The sequence below is a fragment of the Oncorhynchus keta genome, chromosome 7, assembly GCF_023373465.1.
Source record: "Oncorhynchus keta strain PuntledgeMale-10-30-2019 chromosome 7, Oket_V2, whole genome shotgun sequence".
NCBI classification, from domain to species: domain Eukaryota; kingdom Metazoa; phylum Chordata; class Actinopteri; order Salmoniformes; family Salmonidae; genus Oncorhynchus; species Oncorhynchus keta.
The window spans coordinates 21926239-21945669 of NC_068427.1; the positions used below are offsets into that span (position 1 = coordinate 21926239).

A 19431-nucleotide genomic window follows, 5' to 3' on the forward strand; every position below is an offset into this window, starting at 1 on the left:
GGTTGAGCATGGTGTACTTCTTAAAGAAGAGTGTCTTGTAGATCGGATGGTTGAGCATGGTGTACTTCTTAAAGAAGAGCGTCTTGTAGATCGTATGGTTGAGCATGGTGTACTTCTTAAAGAAGAGTGTCTTGTAGATCGGATGGTTGAGCATGGTGTACTTCTTAAAGAAGAGTGTCTTGTAGATCGTATGGTTGAGCATGGTGTACTTCTTAAAGAAGAGTGTCTTGTACATCGGATGGTTGAGCATGGTGTACTTCTTAAAGAAGAGTGTCTTGTAGATCGTATGGTTGAGCATGGTGTACTTCTTAAAGAAGAGTGTCTTGTAGATCGGATGGTTGAGCATGGTGTACTTCTTAAAGAAGAGCGTCTTGTAGATCGTATGGTTGAGCATGGTGTAAGAAGAGCGTCTTGTAGATCGTATGGTTGAGCATGGTGTACTTCTTAAAGAAGAGTGTCTTGTAGATCGGATGGTTGAGCATGGTGTACTTCTTAAAGAAGAGTGTCTTGTAGATCGTATGTTTGAGCATGGTGTAAGAAGAGCGTCTTGTAGATCGTATGGTTGAGCATGGTGTACTTCTTAAAGAAGAGTGTCTTGTAGATCGGATGGTTGAGCATGGTGTACTTCTTAAAGAAGAGTGTCTTGTAGATCGGAGGGTTGAGCATGGTGTACTTCTTAAAGAAGAGTGTCTTGTAGATCGGATGGTTGAGCATGGTGTACTTCTTAAAGAAGAGCGTCTTGTAGATCGGATGGTTGAGCATGGTGTCCTTCTTAAAGAAGAGTGTCTTGTAGATCGTATGGTTGAGCATGGTGTACTTCTTAAAGAAGAGCGTCTTGTAGATCGTATGGTTGAGCATGACGTTCTTCTTAAAGGAATGTTTATTCACGTATAGTTTTTGATAAAACTCAAACTTTCATTAAAATGCACATACAATGTACTGAATTAAAGCTACACTCGTTGTGAATCTAGCTACCGAGTCAGATTTGTAAAATGCTTTTCGGCGAAAGCATGAGAAGCTATTATCTGATAGCATGCACCCAAAAGTACTGGAACTTAATCTAAAACGACAGATTTTGCGGTAGCCGGTCCTAACCAAAACGCAGAAATAAAATATAAAACATTCATTACCTTTGACGAGCTTCTTTCTTGGCACTCCTAGATGCCCCATAAACATCATTTTGGGTATTTTTTTCGATTAAATCAGTCCATATATAGCCTAGATATCGATCTATGAAGACTGTGTGATCAACGAAAAAAAATAGCGTTTTTTAACGTAACGTCATTTTTTTTAATTAAAAAAGTCGACGATAAACTTTCACAAAACACTTCGAAATACTTTTGTAATGCAACTTTAGGTATTAGTAAACGTTAATAATATATCAAAATGATCACGGGGTGATGTATATTCTTTAGCTCCACGTCTTGAAATCATGTCCGGATATTTCTCAACCAAAACATCCTGTCGGAGACCGGAAGAAATCGTCTCCCTTGTTTCGGTTTGACCAAGAAACAAATCCGAGACAAATGACAAGACTGTTGACATCGTGTGGAAGCTATAGGTATTGCAACCTCGGCTCCATTTAATGTGGGTCACTTTTAACAATTGGTTGAAGTTGCGCATGGATATATTTTCCCATTTTCAGTGATCAGATTTTCCTGCACTTTTCGATGAAACGCACGTTCTGTTATAGTCACAGCCGTGATTTAACCAGTTTTAGAAACGTCTAAAAATTAAAGAAGAGGGTCTTGTTGATCGTATGGTTGAGCATGGTGTACTTCTTAAAGAAGAGTGTCTTGTTGATCGGATGGTTGAGCATGGTGTACTTCTTAAAGAAGAGGGTCTTGTTGATCGTATGGTTGAGCATGGCGTACTTCTTAAAGAAGACCATCTTGTAGATCGTATGGTTGAGCATGGCGTACTTCTTAAAGAAGAGTGTCTTGTTGATCGGATGGTTGAGCATGGCGTACTTCTTAAAGAAGAGTGTCTTGTTGATCGGATGGTTGAGCATGGCGTACTTCTTAAAGAAGAGCGTCTTGTTGATCGTATGGTTGAGCATGGTGTACTTCTTAAAGAGGAGGGTCTTGTAGATCGTATGGTTGAGCATGGCGTACTTCTTAAAGAAGACCATCTTGTAGATCGTATGGTTGAGCATGGCGTACTTCTTAAAGAAGAGTGTCTGGTTGATCGGATGGTTGAGCATGGCGTACTTCTTAAAGAAGAACGTCTTGTAGATCGGATGGTTGAGCATGGCGTACTTCTTAAAGAAGAGCGCCTTGTAGATCGTATGGTTGAGCATGACGTTCTTCTTAAAGAAGAGGGTCTTGTTGATCGTATGGTTGAGCATGGTGTAAGAAGAGTGTCTTGTAGATCGGATGGTTGAGCATGGTGTACTTCTTAAAGAAGAGCGTCTTGTAGATCGGATGGTTGAGCATGGTGTACTTCTTAAAGAAGAGCGTCTTGTAGATCGTATGGTTGAGCATGGTGTCCTTCTTAAAGAAGAGTGTCTTGTAGATCGTATGGTTGAGCATGACGTTCTTCTTAAAGAAGAGGGTCTTGTTGATCGTATGGTTGAGCATGGTACCTTGTTAGGGAAGTGCTCCCGCTGTGGGGATCAAATCAGCGGAAATTTCAAGTGCGCCACGTATAGTTTTTGATAAAACTCAAACTTTCATTAAAATGCACATACAATGTACTGAATTAAAGCTACACTCGTTGTGAATCTAGCTACCGAGTCAGATTTGTAAAATGCTTTTCGGCGAAAGCATGAGAAGCTATTATCTGATAGCATGCACCCAAAAGTACTGGAACTTAATCTAAAACGACAGATTTTGCGGTAGCCGGTCCTAACCAAAACGCAGAAATAAAATATAAAACATTCATTACCTTTGACAAGCTTCTTTCTTGGCACTCCTAGATGTCCCATAAACATCATTTTGGTTATTTTTTTGGATTAAATCAGTCCATATATAGCCTAGATATCGATCTATGAAGACTGTGTGATCAATGAAAAAAAATAGCGTTTTTTAACGTAACGTCATTTTTTATTATTAAAAAAGTTGACGATAAACTTTCACAAAACACTTCAAAATACTTTTGTAATGCAACTTTAGGTATTAGTAAATGTTAATAATCTATCAAAATGATCACGGGGTGATGTATATTCTTTAGCTCCACGTCTTGAAATCATGTCCGGATATTTCTCAACCAAAACATCCTGTCGGAGACCGGAAGAAATCGTCTCCCTTGTTTCGGTTTGACCAAGAAACAAATCCGAGACAAATGACAAGACTGTTGACATCGTGTGGAAGCTGTAGGTATTGCAACCTCGGCTCCATTTAATGTGGGTCACTTTTAACAATTGGTTGAATATTTTCCCATTTTCAGTGATCAGATTTTCCTCTACTTTTCGATGAAACGCACGTTCTGTTATAGTCACAGCCGTGATTTAACCAGTTTTAGAAACGTCTGAGTGTTTTCTATCCACACATACTAATCATATGCATATACTATAGTCCTGGCATGAGTAGCAGGGCGCTGAAATGTTGCGCGATTTTTAACAAAAAGCTGCGAAAATTCGCAGCTTCCTTAAGAGGTTTTAAAGAAGGTGTACTTCTTAAAGAAGAGCGTCTTGTTGATCGTATGGTTGAGCATGGTGTACTTCTTAAAGAAGAGGGTCTTGTTGATCGTATGGTTGAGCATGGTGTACTTCTTAAAGAAGAGTGTCTTGTTGATCGGATGGTTGAGCATGGTGTACTTCTTAAAGAAGAGGGTCTTGTTGATCGTATGGTTGAGCATGGTGTACTTCTTAAAGAGGAGGGAGGGTCTTGTAGATCGTATGGTTGAGCATGGCGTACTTCTTAAAGAAGAGCGTCTTGTTGATCGGATGGTTGAGCATGGCGTACTTCTTAAAGAAGAGTGTCTTGTTGATCGGATGGTTGAGCATGGCGTACTTCTTAAAGAAGAGTGTCTTGTAGATCGTATGGTTGAGCATGGCGTACTTCTTAAAGAAGAGCGTCTTGTAGATCGTATGGTTGAGCATGGTGTACTTCTTAAAGAAGAGCGTCTTGTAGATCGTATGGTTGAGCATGGTGTACTTCTTAAAGAAGGGCGTCTTGTAGATCGTATGGTTGAGCATGGTGTACTTCTTAAAGAAGAGTGTCTTGTTGATCAGATGGTTGAGCATGGCGTACTTCTTAAAGAAGAGCGTCTTGTAGATCGTATGGTTGAGCATGGTGTACTTCTTAAAGGAATGTTTATTCAAGTTACGCCGCTTTTTTCTCCGTCAACAAGGGTAACGATTTCGAATGTACCACCATTTATTCCCAATGAGCAATTAGGGGGTTCACGTGGAGCTAGTCTCCCAGGTAGTGGAGAAGATGCCCAGTACAAGTGATGGGGTATAGGAGGGGGTTCAGGTGGAGCTAGTCTCCCAGGTAGTGGAGAAGATGCCCAGTACAAGTGATGGGGTATAGGAGGGGGTTCAGGTGGAGCTAGTCTCCCAGGTAGTGGAGGAGATGCCTGGTATGAGTGATGGGGTGCAAGTGGGGAGTGTTGAGAGGGATGTGCCTGAGGGGAGTCAGGGGTCTGTGGCCTCAGTTAAGGAGGATCAGGAGAAGGATATGGATATCTCTCTTGATATGATAGCAGCTGGTGACAATTTACAATCTGGAGGTAAATGGGTTCATGGATCAGACTTTTGGGAAATCTGACAAATTGGCAGATTTTTTCTGTGTTGCTAAGTTTGTGAGGTGATGTTACAGAAGATGGTGGGGTTAGACCAGTTGAGTGAGAAGAAGCGTTTTCGCTTGAGGAATGTGTTACTGCTGTTACGGCTGCAAAAGGTAGTGGGAAACGTGGTCAAGTTCAGTGAAAATTAAAACAATGAGGATGATCATGACTCATAGGGTGTTTTTTTCTCTTTGTCTGGTTTCTCTGTGGTTTCTTCTGCTTTTCTTTTCTCTTTTCTACATGGAGGTACTAAGGGTCGGTTCTCTCAATATTAATGGGGGAAGGGACAGGAATACGAGGGCTTGGGTATTAGAAGTAATAAAACAGAAAAGGCTTAATGTAGTTTTCCTACAGGAGACACATATTGATGAGGCTATTGAGGTGGACTGGGGTATGTGATGGGAGGGGCAGCATATACTCAGTCATGGTACTAATTTCAGTGCTGGGGTGGCCATCTTGTTTTCCTTAGGCTTAGGGTGTGACTGTGGTATCTGCAGAGATTGTCAAGGGTCAGGTTTTATTGGTCAAGGTGGATGTTATGGAGTTTCTGTTTATTCTGTTTTGAATGTTTATGCTCCTAATGACGGTACAGAGCGTATTGCAGTATTTGATCAAATAAAGGAAACCTTAAGACAGTGTGACCAAGAGGGGTGTATGGTTTTAGGGGGGGACTGGAACTGTACAGTGGATTTTACTGTTGATCGCACCGCTGAAGAACCTCACCTGCGGTCAGCTACTTGTCTGTCTGGTCTATTAACTGAGTTTGAGCTTTCTGATGCTTTGAGAGTAAGGAATGCAAACAGTTAGGCTGTACACATGGTTAAAAATGAATGAAGGTCATGTCAGTGCAGTCAGGTTAGACAGGTTGTATGTATCTGATCACTAATGTAGTAGGGTTGGAAGATTAGACAGGTTGTATGTATCTGACCACTACTGTAGTAGGGTTGGAAGGTTAGACAGGTTGTATGTATCTGATCACTACTGTAGTAGGGTTGGAAGGTTAGACAGGTTGTATGTATCTGATCACTACTGTAGTAGGGTTGGAAGGTTAGACAGGTTGTATGTATCTGATCACTACTGTAGTAGGGTTGGAAGGTTAGACAGGTTGTATGTATCTGACCACTACTGTAGTAGGGTTGGAAGGTTAGACAGGTTGTATGTATCTGACCACTACTGTAGTAGGGTTGGAAGGTTAGACAGGTTGTATGTATCTGATCACTACTGTAGTAGGGTTGGAAGGTTAGACAGGTTGTATGTATCTGATCACTACTGTAGTAGGGTTGGAAGGTTAGACAGGTTGTATGTATCTGATCACTACTGTAGTAGGGTTGGAAGGTTAGACAGGTTGTATGTATCTGATCACTACTGTAGTAGGGTTGGAAGGTTAGACAGGTTGTATGTATCTGACCACTACTGTAGTAGGGTTGGAAGGTTAGACAGGTTGTATGTATCTGATCACTACTGTAGTAGGGTTGGAAGGTTAGACAGGTTGTATGTATCTGACCACTACTGTAGTAGGGTTGGAAGGTTAGACAGGTTGTATGTATCTGATCACTACTGTAGTAGGGTTGGAAGGTTAGACAGGTTGTATGTATCTGATCACTACTGTAGTAGGGTTGAAGGTTAGACAGGTTGTATGTATCTGATCACTACTGTAGTAGGGTTGGAAGGTTAGACAGGTTGTATGTATCTGATCACTACTGTAGTAGGGTTGGAAGGTTAGACAGGTTGTATGTATCTGATCACTACTGTAGTAGGGTTGGAAGGTTAGACAGGTTGTATGTATCTGATCACTACTGTAGTAGGGTTGGAAGGTTAGACAGGTTGTGTGTATCTGATCACTACTGTAGTAGGGTTGAAGGTTAGACAGGTTGTATGTATCTGACCACTGCTGTAGTAGGGTTGGAAGGTTAGACAGGTTGTATGTATCTGATCACTACTGTAGTAGGGTTGGAAGGTTAGACAGGTTGTATGTATCTGATCACTACTGTAGTAGGGTTGGAAGGTTAGACAGGTTGTATGTATCTGATCACTACTGTAGTAGGGTTGGAAGGTTAGACAGGTTGTATGTATCTGATCACTACTGTAGTAGGGTTGGAAGGTTAGACAGGTTGTATGTATCTGATCACTACTGTAGTAGGGTTGGAAGGTTAGACAGGTTGTATGTATCTGATCACTACTGTAGTAGGGTTGGAAGGTTAGACAGGTTGTATGTATCTGATCACTACTGTAGTAGGGTTGGAAGGTTAGACAGGTTGTATGTATCTGATCACTACTGTAGTAGGGTTGGAAGGTTAGACAGGTTGTATGTATCTGATCACTACTGTAGTAGGGTTGGAAGGTTAGACAGGTTGTATGTATCTGATCACTACTGTAGTAGGGTTGGAAGGTTAGACAGGTTGTATGTATCTGACCACTACTGTAGTAGGGTTGAAGGTTAGACAGGTTGTATGTATCTGATCACTACTGTAGTAGGGTTGGAAGGTTAGACAGGTTGTATGTATCTGATAACTACTGTAGTAGGGTTGAAGGTGTGATATTACTCCTGTGGGTTTTTCTGATCATCATAAGGTGTCTGTTGATATCCACTTGTCCTGTCTACGAACATCATCACCTTATTGGTATCTTAATGTTAAATTGTTACATTATGTCATGTTTTGGGAAAGGTGTTTGTTGTTTTGGGAAAAATTCAGGTGGATTTCTACTCTGCCCTCTATAAGGCGGAGGATTGTGATTCTCTGTGTACTGAACAGCTGTTACATGGACTTCCTCAATTGGGTCCTGAGCAGAGAGTTGCTTTGGACTCTGATATTACTCTGCAGGAGCTGTCCACAGCAGTTATGCAGCTCTCATCAGGCCGAGCCCCTGGCATCGATGGTTTACCATCTGAGTTCTATAAGGACTTTTTGGGATCTGTTGGGGGGGATTTTTCTGAAGTGGTGTGTGAATATTTTCTCTTCCTGTTTCCTGTCAATGTGCTGTGCTTTCATTGGCTCTTCTAAAAAATTGTATCTAAATGTCTCTCAGACAGGTTGAAACAGTATCTGGGGCTGTTGGACCAGACTAACTGGACCTGACCTCTCTATTGTTGATAACTTGTTTCTGATATGAGATGTTTTAGACATTTGTAAACTTCTTTGGATCAGGAGAAGGCCTTTGACCGTGTAGACCACCAGTAGTCATTCAAAACAATGAAAGCTTTTGGGTTTGGGGATGTTTTTTTTGTCTTGGATGAGTTTACTGTATACTGGGGCCTGGGTGGGGCGTGGTTTGAGCTGCCCCATCCCTGTCCAAAGGGGTATCAGGTAGGGATGCCCAATTTAAAGGCAGTTATATTATCTGGCAATTGAACCAATACTTTGTTTTTTAAGAGCGAGGCTTACTGGTTTCTCTGTGCCTGGGGTAATGAAGGGTCTCACGATAGCACTGTCTGTGTATGCAGATGACGTGATATTTTTTTATTACAGGGGGTGAGGATGTTAAGTTTCTCTTAAACGCTTTAAAGGTGTATAGAGTAAATTGGGAAAAGAGCGAATCGCTGTGGGCAGGTCAGCTTCAGACGGGGTCCGCACCACAGTTACCAGAGTTGATTCAGTGGGGCAGAGATGGGATGAAGACTTTGGGGGCTCCGATGTCTTTCAGAAAAAGAACTGGGAGGGTGTAGTGGAGAAAGTGTGAGCCAGACTGTCAACATGGAAATGGGTGCTACCCCAGCTGTCTTATAGGGGAAGGGTGCTGGTAGCCAATAATCTAGCTGCCTCTACCCTGTGGTGCAGACTAATGATTGTACAGCCACAGTCTGATACAAGAGCTTCAGAGGACCCTTGTCAATTTCTTCTGGTCTGGACAACATTAGATTAAAGCTGTGGCCCTGTACCTGCCACTGCATGAGGGTGGTAAAGGCCTGGTGGACATTTCTTCCAGGATCATGGCTTTCCGGCTTCAAGTAGCCCAGAAACGGTTTTACTGTGACCGTTCTAGCTGGGTCGACACAACCTATACTTTGATGAGGGGAGTGGGCCGATTGGGCTTAGACAAGCACATTTTCCTCTTAAAGCTAGAGGGGGGTGATTTGTCTGGCTTGACTCCATTTTATGAGTCTGTTAAGCAGGCTTGGAGAATTCTTGTCAAGTGTCGTAAGACTGGCACCCCACCAGGTATGTGGCTTTTGAAGAGCCTCTTTTTTTTACAACACTGCCATCCAGTCCCCGTGCTGTGGGGTCAGCCAGCCTACGTTCATGCCTGTTAGATGTGGGGTGTACCAAGTTGGGTCATCTGATGCGGAGTAGGAGCAGATCGTTGGAGGAGCTGGGAGAAAGAGCGGGGATCCGGTCATCTCGTCTACTGAGGAAGGTTGTAGCTGAGGTCTGTAATTCCTTGCCAGTACTTCATCGGCAGAATGTGACTGACACTTCCAATTCGGATCAGTGGATGGAGGGTCTGGATTATGTGTTCCCTGCACTGAATGTTAGTGCTACAGTGGGGGCATTAGAGGAGGACGTGGGGATGCTGCTTTCCTTCAAAACCCTGGAACTGGGGGAGTTCAAGGCGGTGGGAAAGAAGGACATGTACAAAATCTGTGTAAAACTGTCCGGTGCTTCTTCCCTGGAAGGGGTCAAATGAACGAGGTGGGCGGGTGTGCTTGGTCCAGGTGCCTCCCCAAAAGGCTTGTTGGTGGTCTTTATACAAACTGCCTATTGAAAAGAGGACAGCTGACCTCCAATGGAGGATAATACATGGAGCCATAGCCACCAATATGCATCTGGTACACCTGGATCCTACTGTTGGGGAAGGGTGTCCATTCTGTGCTGAGTCTGAAACTCTGGCACATCTATTCTGACAGTGTCCCAGGTTGGTCGGGATGATTGACCTGATCCCTAGCTGGCTCCCAACTCTGGGAGAGGTTTTCTCTTCCCAACTGTTTATATTTGGGCTAAAGTACAGGTTTAGTTGAAGGGGTTGTAGTTATTTTGCTTAATTTTGCATCAGGGGCAGCTAAATTAGCAATATGGAAGACCTGAAAGAACAGTATTTGGGGACAGGGGTCTGTGGATGTGGTGGGAATGCTGGAGGGGATGTTGGCAGCAAGACTGAGGGTTGAATTTGACTATTACAAAATGATTAATAACATTGATCTGTTTATGAGGATATGGGGTATTCAGAGGCTGTTGTGTTTAGTTACTGTGGAGGAAGATTTGGTGTTGTGTTTTTAATTGATATGTAACTATGGTTTTGTGTGAGTGGTGTTGTTTGTCCCCAGACCCAATAAAGGTTATTTAAAACTCCCGTGCTCAGTCAGCCCTAGCTGCAGGGTGAGTTCCAGGGTTGAGGGCATGTTCTCCATTGGCTGGGCAGGAAGCAGTGGATTGTGGGACCCTGCTGGGTCAACTGTGCTGATTAGGGTTGACGGAGAGGTGACGTTTTTCTTTCCCCCATTCGCTCTCTATCCATTTTCTCTCCTTTTCCTGTCTCTGTCTCTGTCTCTGTCTCTCTCTCTCCTCTGTCCTCCTACTTTTCCGTAGGTCAAAGTGAACTATAATATGAAAAGTTTCTCCCCTCATCAGTGTGTGAATAATGAATCCCGTCTCTGTCTCTGTATTCATGTACTGTGTGTTTCTCCTAACCTAAGATGACCTCTACACTGATACTGGTGCACTGCAGACAGGTGTCGTGTAATTCTCCTATTATTAACAAATCCCACATGCATAATCTGACCCAGTCTCAGGCTCCCACGGACATCGCTTTCACATTCCATAGAAACAACCAGGAAGTGATCTGAAAACAAAGCCATGAGGCACCATCTTCACCAAGTAAAATCAGACACACACACACACACACACACACACACACACACACACACACACACACACACACACACACACACACACACACACACACACACACACACACACACACACACACACACACACACACACACACACACACACTCACACACACACACACACACGTCTCTCACCTTAAACCAGATGATATGAGGGTCTTTCCCAGGTTCTATGTAGTCCTCTATGTCTGGACAGGTGATGTCTTTGCTCTTGCTGAGTTCGGCCTTCTCCATATGTCTCATGTCAGAGTTGTAGCAGAGGTCTGTGTCGTTCTCAGCCACGTGGAGAGACATGGACACCTTCATACAGTAGGTTGAATTCCTGGAACATACCAGCACAACCAACAGGTCACTGACAAGATTCAGACAATTAGAGAAAATGCATAGTCAAAACAACTCTTCCTATTCCTGATTTACATTAGCTTTCTTTTCTCTCTCTCTGACTATACGTTTTACTCCCTCTTCCCATGTCCTCATTCCTCACACACGCACACAAAGACAGGCAAAACATGCAACACACACATTGTCGGAGATAGTGCTAACGACGTGTTCATCAGCTTACTGAACCAATGAAGCAGGCTCACGACCACTATTCAATTAATGGAGGGCCATGCAAGCCTGCCCTGGGGATACTAATGACAAAACAGACACCACACACACACACACACACACACACACACACACACACACACACACACACACACACACACACACACACACACACACACACACACACACACACACAGAGACAGGGGATGGAAGGAGTGGAAGAACCTGCTTCGTCATCACAGTGATGTAATAGCCCTCTGACAGCACAGGAGCAAGCCGGTGGCATTGAAATTCTGAAGGCTGGGCCTAAATACAGTCAAATGCTGAAGGCTGGGCCTACATACAGTCAAATGCTGAAGGCTGGGCCTAAATACAGTCAAATGCTGAAGGCTGGGTCTAAATACAGTCAAATGCTGAAGGCTGGGTCTAAATACAGTCAAATGCTGAAGGCTGGGTCTAAATACAGTCAAATGCTGAAGGCTGGGTCTAAATACAGTCAAATGCTGAAGGCTGGGCCTAAATACAGTCAAATGCTGAAGGCTGGGCCTAAATACAGTCAAATGCTGAAGGCTGGGTCTAAATACAGTCAAATGCTGAAGGCTGGGCCTAAATACAGTCAAATGCTGAAGGATGGGCCTAAATACAGTCAAATGCTGAAGGCTGGGTCTAAATACAGTCAAATGCTGAAGGCTGGGCCTAAATACAGTCAAATGCTGAAGGCTGGGTCTAAATACAGTCAAATGCTGAAGGCTGGGCCTAAATACAGTCAAATGCTGAAGGCTGGGTCTAAATACAGTCAAATGCTGAAGGCTGGGTCTAAATACAGTCAAATGCTGAAGGCTGGGTCTAAATACAGTCAAATGCTGAAGGCTGGGCCTACATACAGTCAAATGCTGAAGGCTGGGTCTAAATACAGTCAAATGCTGAAGACTGGGGCTAAATACAGTCAAATGCTGAAGGCTGGGTCTAAATACAGTCAAATGCTGAAGGCTGGGTCTAAATACAGTCAAATGCTGAAGGCTGGGCCTAAATACAGTCAAATGCTGAAGGCTGGGTCTAAATACAGTCAAATGCTGAAGGCTGGGTCTAAATACAGTCAAATGCTGAAGGCTGGGTCTAAATACAGTCAAATGCTGAAGACTGGGTCTAAATACAGTCAAATGCTGAAGGATGGGTCTAAATACAGTCAAATGCTGAAGGCTGGGTCTAAATACAGTCAAATGCTGAAGGCTGGGTCTAAATACAGTCAAATGCTGAAGGCTGGGCCTACATACAGTCAAATGCTGAAGGCTGGGTCTAAATACAGTCAAATGCTGAAGACTGGGGCTAAATACAGTCAAATGCTGAAGGCTGGGTCTAAATACAGTCAAATGCTGAAGGTTGGGTCTAAATACAGTCAAATGCTGAAGGCTGGGCCTAAATACAGTCAAATGCTGAAGGCTGGGTCTAAATACAGTCAAATGCTGAAGGCTGGGTCTAAATACAGTCAAATGCTGAAGGCTGGGTCTAAATACAGTCAAATGCTGAAGACTGGGTCTAAATACAGTCAAATGCTGAAGGATGGGTCTAAATACAGTCAAATGGCTTCATTTTCTCGTCTACTTTCCTTCAATATGAGTCATTTGAGGAAGCCAGTGGCATAACTGAAACATGGGCTCATTGTCTGTAGCGGATGGCTAAGTGATGTCATCACTTCAGATATACAGTACCAGTCAAAAGTTTGTACACAGCTACTCATTCCAGGGTTTTTCTTTATTTGTACTACATTTCTACATTGTAGAAGAATAATGAAGACATCAAAAATATTAAATAACACATATGGAATCATGTAGTAATCAAAAAAGTGTTAAACAAATAATACATATTTTTGAGATTCTTCAAAGTAGCCAACCTTTGACTTGATGACACCTTTGTACACTCTTGGCATTTTCTCAACCAACTTCACCTGGAATACTTTTCCAACAGTCTTGAAGGAGTTCCCACATATGCTGAGCACTTGTTGCCATTCCCACCACCATCACCCCCATCTCTCTGCCTTGTGTGACCTGTGTAGCATATGGGGCTGCATTTCGTTACATTAACTTTACTGCTGGCCAGATGCTTCCTTTCAGGCTACATGACAAGCTTTCATATTATAGAGTCAAGTTATGGAAGTAATAAGATAATCCCCTCTCCCATAGAAACACCTGACCTCCAGACCATAAAACACACACAGCTGAGGCTGTAAGACACTGCACCAGGCTACTAGAGGTATAGCCAACAGGCTGGCTGGAAGGCTCTCTTACTGTGGTACGGAGCAAACTGAGAATAGGTAAAGTAGGATTGGACTCGAAACCGTAACCAGATGTTAGATAATGCAATGACAGTGTTATTTAAAATGTTGTGTTTTTATTTTGCCTAAACACACATGCACATGTGCATAAATGCATATTCACACACGTACACGTACACACACACGTACACACATTCACACATGTACACCGCCTAAGAGTTTCGGAGGTGTAAATGTTGACATGATGAGGGAGATGATCAGAGATGACCTCGTATCGGAGGGGACACCTGAGCCAATCAGATGGATGGAGTCCCACGGGAACCAATGAGGGTACTTGAAACTAGGGGATCACTGCGGGATCGTGGGACATTTTTTGTGGTGTTTGATTGATGGACAGTCAGGGGTCGACAATTCGTCCAAACTTTCAAAAACTGTTTCACTCCAACACAGCAAGCTTTAGTCTCCAACTCGTGTTAGCTTCCATTCATCCACACATTAGTATCCCTCACATACGTTCGTTCTCAGAGTAATCACAACAGGAAAACACACAAGCAGACCACTGAGAGATACAGGCTCATTTGAGAGGTGGTGAATTCATTCAGTGGGAGACACGTGCGTGGACTACAGAGGTGGAGGGAGATTGTTTAGAGGAGAGAAAACACTGGAGGTGACAGCTTTACATTTACATTAAGTGGGGATGGAGAGACGGAGAAAGAGAGAGGGGGGAGAGGGAGAAACAGAAACAAGGAGAGAGAAAGAGAGGGAGAGAGAGAGGAAAAGAGAGAGGGGGAGAGGGAGAAACAGAAACAAGGAGAGAGAAAGAGAGGGAGAGAGAGAGGAAGAGAGAGAGGGGGAGAGGGAGAAACAGAAACAAGGAGAGGGAAAGAGAGGGAGAGAGAGAGGAAGAGAGAGAGGGGGAGAGGGAGAAACAGAAACAAGGAGAGGGAAAGAGAGGGAGAGAGAGAGAGGAAGAGGGAGAAAGAGAGAGAGAGGAAGATCGATAGGGAGAGGGAGTAGAGAGAAACAGAAATAACGAGAGAGAAAGAGAGGGAGAGAGAGAGGAAGAGAGAGAGGGGGAGAGGGAGAAACAGAAACAAGGAGAGGGAGAGAGAGGAAGAGAGAGAGGGGGAGAGGGAGAAACAGAAACAATGAGAGAGAAAGAGAGGGACAGAGAGGAAGAGAAAGAGGGGGAGAGGGAGAAAGAGAGAGAGAGGAAGATCGATAGGGAGAGGGAGTAGAGAGAAACAGAAACAACGAGAGAGAAAGAGAGGGAGAGAGAGAGGAAGAGAGAGAGGGGGAGAGGGAGAAACAGAAACAAGGAGAGGGAAAGAGAGGGAGAGAGAGAAGGGGAGAGGGAGAAACAGAAACAATGAGAGAGAAAGAGAGGGAGAGAGAGGAAGAGAGAGGGGGGGAGAGGGAGAAAGAGAGGAAGATCGATAGGGAGAGGGAGTAGAGAGAAACAGAAACAATGAGAGAGAAAGAGAGGGAGAGAGAGGAAGAGAGAGAGGGGGAGAGGCAGAAAGAGAGAGAGAGGAAGATCGATAGGGAGAGGGAGTAGAGAGAAACAGAAACAATGAGAGAGAAAGAGAGGGAGAGAGAGGAAGAGAGAGAGAGGGGGAGAGGGAGAAAGAGAGAGAGAGGAAGATCGATAGGGAGAGGGAGTAGAGAGAAACAGAAACAACGAGAGAGAAAGAGAGGGAGAGAGAGAGGAAGAGAGAGAGGGGGAGAGGGAGAAACAGAAACAAGGAGAGGGAAAGAGAGGGAGAGAGAGAGGAAGAGAGAGAGGGGGAGAGGGAGAAAGAGAGAGAGAGGAAGATCGATAGGGAGAGGGAGTAGAGAGAAACAGAAACAATGAGAGAGAAAGAGAGGGAGAGAGAGGAAGAGAGAGAGGGGGAGAGGGAGAAAGAGAGAGAGAGAGGAAGATCGATAGGGAGAGGGAGTAGAGAGAAACAGAAACAACGAGAGAGAAAGAGAGGGAGAGAGAGAGGAAGAGAGAGAGGGGAGAGGGAGAAACAGAAACAAGGAGAGAGAAAGAGAGGGAGAGAGAGAGGAAGAGAGAGAGGGGGAGAGGGAGAAACAGAAACAAGGAGAGGAAAAGAGAGGGAGAGAGAGAGGAAGAGAGAGAGGGGGAGAGGGAGAAACAGAAACAAGGAGAGAGAAAGAGAGGGAGAGAGAGAGAAGAGAGAGAGGGGGAGAGGGAGAAACAGAAACAAGGAGAGGGAAAGAGAGGGAGAGAGAGAGAGGGGGAGAGTGAGAAACAGAAACAATGAGAGAGAAAGAGAGGGAGAGAGAGGAAGAGAGAGAGGGGGAGAGGGAGAAAGAGAGAGAGAGGAAGATCGATAGGGAGAGGGAGTAGAGAGAAACAGAAACAACGAGAGAGAAAGAGAGGGAGAGAGAGAGGAAGAGAGAGAGGGGGAGAGGGAGAAACAGAAACAAGGAGAGAGAAAGAGAGGGAGAGAGAGAGGAAGAGAGAGAGGGGGAGAGGGAGAAACAGAAACAAGGAGAGGGAAAGAGGTAGAGATAGAGAGGGGGAGAGGGAGAAACAGAAACAATGAGAGGGAAAGAGAGGGAGAGAGAGAGGAAGAGAGAGAGGGGGAGAGGGAGAAACAGAAACAAGGAGAGGGAAAGAGAGGGAGAGAGAGAGGAAGAGAGAGAGGGGGAGAGGGAGAAAGAGAGAGAGAGGAAGTTCGATAGGGAGAGGGAGTAGAGAGAAACAGAAACAATGAGAGAGAAAGAGAGGGAGAGAGAGGAAGAGAGAGAGGGGGAGAGGGAGAAAGAGAGAGAGAGAGGAAGATCGATAGGGAGAGGGAGTAGAGAGAAACAGAAACAACGAGAGAGAAAGAGAGGGAGAGAGAGAGGAAGAGAGAGAGGGGGAGAGGGAGAAACAGAAACAAGGAGAGGGAAAGAGAGGGAGAGAGAGAGGAAGAGAGAGAGGGGGAGAGGGAGAAACAGAAACAAGGAGAGGGAAAGAGAGGGAGAGAGAGAGGAAGAGAGAGAGGGGGAGAGGGAGAAACAGAAACAAGGAGAGAGAAAGAGAGGGAGAGAGAGAGGAAGAGAGAGAGGGGGAGAGGGAGAAACAGAAACAAGGAGAGGGAAAGAGAGGGAGAGAGAGAGAGGGGGAGAGGGAGAAACAGAAACAATGAGAGAGAAAGAGAGGGAGAGAGAGGAAGAGAGAGAGGGGGAGAGGGAGAAAGAGAGAGAGAGGAAGATCGATACGGAGAGGGAGTAGAGAGAAACAGAAACAACGAGAGAGAAAGAGAGGGAGAGAGAGAGGAAGAGAGAGAGGGGGAGAGGGAGAAACAGAAACAAGGAGAGGGAAAGAGAGGGAGAGAGAGAGGAAGAGAGAGAGGGGGAGAGGGAGAAACAGAAACAATGAGAGAGAAAGAGAGGGAGAGAGAGGAAGAGAGAGAGGGGGAGAGGGAGAAAGAATGAGAGAGGAAGATCGATAGGGAGAGGGAGTAGAGAGAAACAGAAACAATGAGAGAGAAAGAGAGGGAGAGAGAGGAAGAGAGAGAGGGGAGAGGGAGAAAGAGAGAGAGAGGAAGATCGATAGGGAGAGGGAGTAGAGAGAAACAGAAACAACGAGAGAGAAAGAGAGGGAGAGAGAGAGGAAGAGAGAGAGGGGGAGAGGGAGAAACAGAAACAAGGAGAGGGAAAGAGAGGGAGAGAGAGAGGAAGAGAGAGAGGGGGAGAGGGAGAAACAGAAACAATGAGAGAGAAAGAGAGGGAGAGAGAGGAAGAGAGAAAGGGGGAGAGGGAGAAAGAGAGAGAGAGGAAGATCGATAGGGAGAGGGAGTAGAGAGAAACAGAAACAACGAGAGAGAAAGAGAGGGAGAGAGAGAGGAAGAGAGAGAGGGGAGAGGGAGAAAGAGAGAAACAGAAACAAGGAGAGAGAAAGAGAGATAGAGAGAGAGGGGGGTGAGAGAGGGAGTAGAGAGAAACAGAAACAAGGAGAGAGAAAGAGAGATAGAGAGAGGGAGTAGGGAGAAACAGAAACAAGGAGAGAGAAAGAGGAAGAGCTATAGAGAGAGGGAGTAGAGAGAAACAGAAACAAGGAGAGAGAAAGAGAGATAGAGAGAGAGGGGGGAGAGAGAGGGGGAGAGGGAGAAACAGAAACAATGATTGAGAAAGAGAGAGGGAGAGAGAGAGAAACAGAAACAAGGAGAGAAAAAGAGATAGAGAGAGGGAGTAGAGAGAAACAGAAACAAGGAGAGAGAAAGAGAGATAGAGTAGAGAGAAACAGAAACAAGGAGAGAGAAAGAGGAAGAGCTATAGAGAGAGGGAGTAGAGAGAAACAGAAACAAGGAGAGAGAAAGAGGAGGAGCTATAGAGAGGGAGTAGAGAGAAACAGAAACAAGGAGAGAGAAAGAGGAAGAGCTATAGAGAGAGGGAGTAGAGAGAAACAGAAACAAGGAGAGAGAAAGAGGAAGAGCTATAGAGAGGGAGTAGAGAGAAACAGAAACAAGGAGAGAGAAAGAGGAGGAGCTATAGAGAGGGAGTAGAGAGAAACAGAAACAAGGAGAGAGAAAGAGGAGGAGCTATAGAGAGAGGGGGTAGAGAGAGAAACAGAAACAAGGAGAGAGAAAGAGGAAGAGCTATAGAGAGGGAGTAGAGAGAAACAGAAACAAGGAGATAGAAAGAGGAGGAGCTATAGAGAGAGGGGGTAGAGAGAGAAACAGAAACAATGAGAGAGAAAGAGGAAGAGCTATAGAGAGGGAGTAGAGAGAAACAGAAACAAGGAGAGAGAAAGAGGAGGAGCTATAGAGAGAGGGGGTAGAGAGAGAAACAGAAACAAGGAGAGAGAAAGAGAGAGGGGGAGAGAGAGGAAGTAGAGAGAAACAGAAACAAGGAGAGAGAAAGAGGAAGAGCTATAGAGAGAGGGGGTAGAGAGAGAAACAGAAAAAGGAGAGAGAAAGAGGAAGAGCTATAGAGAGAGGGAGTAGAGAGAAACAGAAACAAGGAGAGAGAAAGAGGAGGAGCTATAGAGATAGGGGGTAGAGAGAGAAACAGAAACAAGGAGAGAGAAAGAGGAAGAGCTATAGAGAGAGGGAGTAGAGAGAAACAGAAACAAGGAGAGAGAAAGAGGAAGAGCTATAGAGAGAGAAACAGAAACAAGGAGAGAGAAAGAGGAAGAGCTAGAGAGAGGGAGTAGAGAGAAACAGAAACAAGGAGAGAGAAAGAGGAAGAGCTATAGAGAGGGAGTAGAGAGAAACAGAAACAAGGAGAGAGAAAGAGGAGGAGCTATAGAGAGGGAGTAGAGAGAAACAGAAACAAGGAGAGAGAAAGAGGAAGAGCTATAGAGAGGGAGTAGAGAGAAACAGAAACAAGGAGAGAGAAAGAGAGATAGAGAGAGAGGACGCGAGATAGAGAGAGGGGGTAGAGAGAGAAACAGAAACAAGGAGAGATAAAGAGGAAGAGCTATAGAGAGAGGGGGTAGAGAGAAACAGAAACAAGGAGAGAGAAAGAGAGATAGAGAGAGAGGGAGTAGAGAGAAACAGAAACAAGGAGAGAGAAAAAGAGATAGAGAGAGAGGACGCGAGATAGAGAGAGGGGGTAGAGAGAGAAACAGAAACAAGGAGAGAGAAAGAGGAAGAGCTATAGAGAGAGGGGGTAGAGAGAAACAGAAACAAGGAGAGAGAAAGAGGAAGAGCTATAGAGAGGGAGTAGAGAGAAACAGAAACAAGGAGAGAGAAAGAGGAGGAGCTATAGAGAGGGAGTAGAGAGAAACAGAAACAAGGAGAGAGAAAGAGGAAGAGCTATAGAGAGAGGGAGTAGAGAGAAACAGAAACAAGGAGAGAGAAAGAGGAAGAGCTATAGAGAGGGAGTAGAGAGAAACATAAACAAGGAGAGAGAAAGAGGAGGAGCTATAGAGAGGGAGTAGAGAGAAACAGAAACAAGGAGAGAGAAAGAGGAGGAGCTATAGAGAGAGGGGGTAGAGAGAGAAACAGAAACAAGGAGAGAGAAAGAGAGAGGGGGAGAGAGAGGAAGTAGAGAGAAACAGAAACAAGGAGAGAGAAAGAGGAAGAGCTGTAGAGAG

At 44.6% G+C, this 19431-nt stretch overlaps 1 protein-coding gene across 8 annotated transcripts in view; it reads right to left on the minus strand.

Annotated features, from left to right (window-relative positions):
- il1rapl1a (interleukin 1 receptor accessory protein-like 1a) overlaps nt 1-19431 on the minus strand; it is a 402960-nt gene that overhangs the window by 200928 nt on the left and 182601 nt on the right. For all 8 annotated transcript variants that reach the window (XM_052522250.1, XM_052522247.1, XM_052522242.1 and 5 more), the window contains one exon: nt 10709-10895. In XM_052522250.1, the coding sequence (XP_052378210.1) occupies nt 10709-10895 (187 nt within the window). The remainder of the gene's footprint in view (nt 1-10708; nt 10896-19431) is intronic.